Raw genomic sequence first — 5,139 nt, 5'->3', positions numbered from 1 at the left:
TAACGTCGAGATTGATCTGGACGATGGCGACGAGATTTGGGAAATCGTGCTTGCTGATCACAGAGTTGGGATTGGATTCGCATTGTGCATTAGAGGGACGATTAGGGCTTTGATTTGGTCCTTTTCGGTACACACAGGGCAGCTCTTCTATATCAAGCTTTTGCTCAGTCTTCTATGGTTAATTTGGATCGTTTAAGCTCTGTACTCAACTTCGGTTGGGTCGCTGAAGCACTCTGATCATCAATGGAGCTCTCTCTCTGTCGGTATGTGGATGTATATATATATATATATATATATATATATATATATATATATATATATACTCAGGCCATGGACACCAATCTTCAAGCTCGCCGGAGCTGTTGGGTCTTCAATATATAGCGTGGCTTCAGTTGGGTCTTCAATAGTGTGCATCAGTTTGACACTTTGACCTTAATGGAGCTCACTAGTTTTAAGTCTTCAATGGAGCTTCTCAGTTTTGGGTTTTCAATGGAGCTGCTCGAAACACGAGGAATTCAATGGGCGTTGCCGCTCGGAGCTCGTCGGTTTTAATGGATGCTCCTGTTTTGTCTCTGACGGTGACATTCTGGCCTCGCCGGTGACCTGAATTTTGCTGGCCCGTGGTTCAGTTTGAGATGGGCAATGTAGTGGTAGAGGTACGAGGTTGAGTGGTGGTGGCGATTTGAGGGTAAGGTGGGCGGTGGCCATTTTTGGGGGTGGTTTGGTGGAAGTAATGGTGGGAGGAGGGGTCGTGGTTGGGGCAGTAAGTGGAGGAAGAGAGGGAACGGATAGAGGAGAGAGAAAATACTAAATGGATTGGAGGAAGAGAAAAAACAAAAGGTGTCATAGGCAAAATGGTCATTTGCTATTTTCAAATATTTTAAACCTTTTTAACAATATAATAATAAGGGTAGTTGAGTAAATTCATCTAAAAATCCTCAAATCTGTCCGAAGGGAGGTCTTCAAACCTTTGGTTTACTTGCAATTAGTTCAAAAGGTCATTGTAGTTTGCCCTAAATTATTTGACGAAAGATCAATTTCACCTGGCCATTCTCGAGGATTACTGCGGATAGATGATCTCGTTCCAAATAACCTGACCATGTCATCCCTTGAGCAGTATAAGGATCATAATTTGTCCTAGCCATACCCAGAATATTGTTGATGCATGTTGGAATTGTTCCTGAAATATGATTTAAAGAGAGATCCAACCTTTTTAGATACTTAAGTTGGCACAGCAGCGAAGAGATAGTTCCATTGAAATTGTTGGAGTTTAATCTCAGTATTGCAAAATTTCGTAAACTTCCCCCAATCCATTCTGGTATGCTTCCAAATAATTTGTTATACCCAAGATCCATATACACTAAACTTGTGCAATTCATCAAAAACAAAGGGAGTTCTCCAGAAAACCTATTACCACCCAAATACAAAAACATGAGAGAGAGATGGCAAACTGAGTCTGGGATTTTGCCATATAACTGGTTGTCTCCTAAATCAAGATGGAACAAGTTTTGCCTATATGTCTAGCAATCTGGGAGGAGTCCTGATAATTTATTAGAAAACAATTGTACATCAACCAAAGAACTATTTGCAACCATCCATTCACATATGCTGGAGATGGGTCCGGAAAACGAATTTCCATAGAGTCTCAATGACTTCATGTTGGCAGAGAACCGAGGCAGGGGACCATCAAAATTGTTCTCACCCAAATCTAGATGTGAAAAATTGGCCAATGGTGACAAATCGGGCACTTTTCCTCTGAGCTGACTGGAAACAAGTATCATGTGCTCTACCTTTGTAGAGATATTCCAAAACCAATCCGGCACGATGTCTGAAATACTAGCATCACTGATGTCAATGTACAACAAGTCCTTTTGTGTGCAAAGCCACTCTGGAAATTGTGGCCCTAAACGGCAAGATGCCAGGCGTATTATATCAAGTTGAAAAGCAGGGATCCAACTTGTGCTCATGTTTAAAACAAACGATTTGAAAGACAAACCTAATACTCATGAGCTACTTAAATTCGCAAAAATGAGCCTCAGTGATATCACCTGCAAATGATTTCAATGCAACATCCAATACTACAAGTTTTGAAAGTAGACCAAGACTTTGCACTAACGTCCCATTTAAAAGATTATTGGAAAGATGCAATTCTCTCAAGGATGAAGGTCCTTTGAGTTGGTTTCCTTCCTGAATCAATCCCAAACTCTTGGGTACTCCACCTTCCAGATTATTATGGGAGAGATCAAGAACAGTGAGAGAAGTCAAGTTCCCAAAAGAATCGGTTATGGGGCCTTCGTAACTGATTTCTTGTCAAGTTTAGATAAACAAGACTATGGCTAATATTGAACAACCAACAAGGTATAGGAGAATTGAAGCTGTTAAGTGAGAGGTCAATAATTTCAGGCGACGTGAAGTTCACACGAGGCAAAGATGAAGGAAGCTTGTTAAGGTTACAATCAAACAAGTGCAGTTCAACAAGAGAAGGTAGCATATTGATTTCATTGAGCCAATTCACTGCTTTACTATGATCAACACCGCCCAAATCCAGGATCTTCAAGGAAGAAAGACCTCGAAGCCAGTCAAGGTTGTTTGCTCCAAGAGAGTGGTAACTACTACTACTCAAATCAAGGGAATGTAACCGTGAAAGATTTCCAAGGTCACTGGGAATATTTCCCCTGAAATTTGCATTAGATAGATTGAGATATTTAAGATTAGGAAGAGAGCCAGTGAACTGGGGAATTTGACTTTGTTTGAAATCATTGAGGTTCCAGGCTAGGTAAGTTAGATATGGCAAATCAAGCAAAGCAGAGTAATTTAACTCACCTTGCAAGGACTCATTTGGGCTTTGGCTGTGTAAATCAAGAGCCATGACATGACCTGTGGTGCGGTTACATTTAACTCCTCTCCATTTGCAACAATCAGCTTCTTCTTCAACCATCCAAGAGAATAAGCGGTCCCAATGATTGACCAAGCCTTCTTTGAACTTCAGAAGAGCTTCCTGCTCGTTCTCCATGCATTGAACATTTGGAAGAGAACCACCCATAATGTATCCAACACTTCCCAAGCAGAGAAATCCAATGAAGTACATAGCTATAAGTACTTGAAGACTCCATCTATAATATTCCATGATCACCATGATGATGTTCCAATATCAAAATTACAATTTGTGACAAACGAGGTGTACAAGTGAGGCAATGCTTAATTTGACTCTGCAACTTATGATGTAAACTTTTAAATACAACTATAAAGGGCGCAAGTTAAAAATATATACATATATATATTTAAATAATCCCTGAATGATTATTTGCACATCGATCGCACCGAGTTCAAGCCAAACTCAAATTAATAAGGAGTTTCAAAATATGGTTAAGGTTGAGTCTATCTCACATTAGTCATACTGCACCAACTATAGCTTTTTGAATACTGAATGATGGATTTTATTCTTTGTTAGGCAATCCTTATTATTTGTTATAATCTAGCAAGGAATTTAGTCCACCTTTAAGTTCTAAATTAAACAATCAATTTTGCCATTCATGGAAGAAAAAATATTGCTTCCTAGCTCTTATTATATTATGCATAACAACACATTATTCATGCGCACAAACTTTAGCTTTTTGAAGATTGAATGATGGATTTCAATATTTTATTTATAATCTAGTAAGACATTTATTCCACCTTCTAGTTATAATGTAATCAAACAATTTTTCCTAATAGATTATTAGAAGTAACAATGTTTCTTCCTAACTTTAATTATGGCTATGCAACAAAACATTACTGAATAAATAAAATATTATGCCTGCAAAGTCCTATCAAACAGAACCTGGTTCATTGTTGATATTCAAAAGGATTGAGATCTCCATTTTAATACAGAAAAAATAAGGAAGCAGTTTCAGGTTGTAATTTGATTTTTCCAAATTCATTTCATACTTCCAGTTCCAGTTAGAATTTATATATTTGGACTAGGATTCCAGTTCCAGAATTTATATATTTAGACTAGGATCAACCAAGTGGCCTCACTTTCATTTTTCTCTTTTCTGATTAGTAATGTCGTAGCCCATCGTCAAGTTTTCAAAACTAGATATTTGCTTTGTTTTGCATGTCCGGTGGCGGAGTCAGAAAATTATTTCAGAGGGGGCAGCCATTAACAATGATATAATAAAAAAATTTGAACCAAAATAATAAATTGCAAAGTAGGGACCTTTTTTGAATTTTGATTCGTAAAATTTTTGTTGTAAAGATATGTTTTTTTTTTTTTTGTTTTTTTTTGAGAAACTTGTTGGGTCAGTGACATAGAAAAGGAGGGCCTTTTTGAAAATTTTGAATTTGCTTAAGGTTTCCCGTTTACACAGATGACATGCTTACATAGAAGACATTTTTCATTGGAGGCTCTCCTTTGTAGGCAGGCTGCAACTGGTCTAGCCATTTTATTTTGCCAAAAAGGTCATTAATGACCTTAATGCTATTCTATGGTCTTTTTTTGGTCAGGCACTGATATGCTATATAAAGGGACAAAAGTTGGCTTCAATAAATGCTTGCAAGCTCAAATCAGAAGGGGGCCTAGGGCTACCTGATATACACACTGTCAACTATGGCAGCACTCAGTGAAAAGCTCACAGAGCCTATGGTCCAAATGGGTTCATACCTATCTAATCAGGCACAGAAGCTTATGGAGTGTGGAAATTCCACAGAAATGCACATGGAGCTGAAGGAAATGTTGCAACTGAGACATGTAGCTGCTAAGATTATAAATCACAAAGTAGGTAATGGAAGGAAAACTCACTTTTGGTTTGACAATTGGTGTCAAACAGGGACACTGCATCGCAGTTTCAGCTCCTCCATCATTGAATCCTCCCCAATTGACAACTTTGGTCCTCTCCACCTGCTGCACTCACCCTTATTCCAGATTTATTGTCTCTCAAACATACCACTCCTTATCTCTTGCCACCTTCTCCCACCGTCCACTGGACTCATCAATTCCAAAACATTGCTTTATAAGTTGGTTGGCAATGCATAATCGGCTTCGCACCGTTGACCAGAAGAGTATGTCTTTCCTTGGATCCCCAAAAAATCACAGTCGTCTTTTCTTCTCCTGCCAATTCTCAAGGCCCATTTGGAACTTTTTACAAACACGATGTGGGT

The 5,139-nt window shown here is 38.6% G+C and overlaps 1 protein-coding gene across 1 annotated transcript; it reads right to left on the bottom strand.

Moving 5' to 3' along the window:
- Positions 1–1,520: 1,520 nt before the first annotated feature.
- Positions 1,521–3,088, bottom strand: LOC132295882 (receptor-like protein EIX2). The gene is made up of 2 exons (XM_059794146.1): positions 2,356–3,088; positions 1,521–1,903 (listed from the first exon to the last, which is right to left on the bottom strand). The coding sequence occupies exons 1-2, from the start codon at positions 3,086–3,088 to the stop codon at positions 1,521–1,523; spliced, it is 1,116 nt and encodes a 371-aa protein (XP_059650129.1).
- Positions 3,089–5,139: the final 2,051 nt, after the last annotated feature.

Source organism: Cornus florida, unplaced genomic scaffold (genome assembly GCF_030987335.1).
Source record: "Cornus florida cultivar Cherokee Brave unplaced genomic scaffold, ASM3098733v1 CherokeeBrave_3.0.0_Hap2_Chr02, whole genome shotgun sequence".
Taxonomy (NCBI): domain Eukaryota; kingdom Viridiplantae; phylum Streptophyta; class Magnoliopsida; order Cornales; family Cornaceae; genus Cornus; species Cornus florida.
Note: the sequence above shows the minus strand (reverse complement) of the source record. Positions and strands in the feature narration are given on the sequence as shown.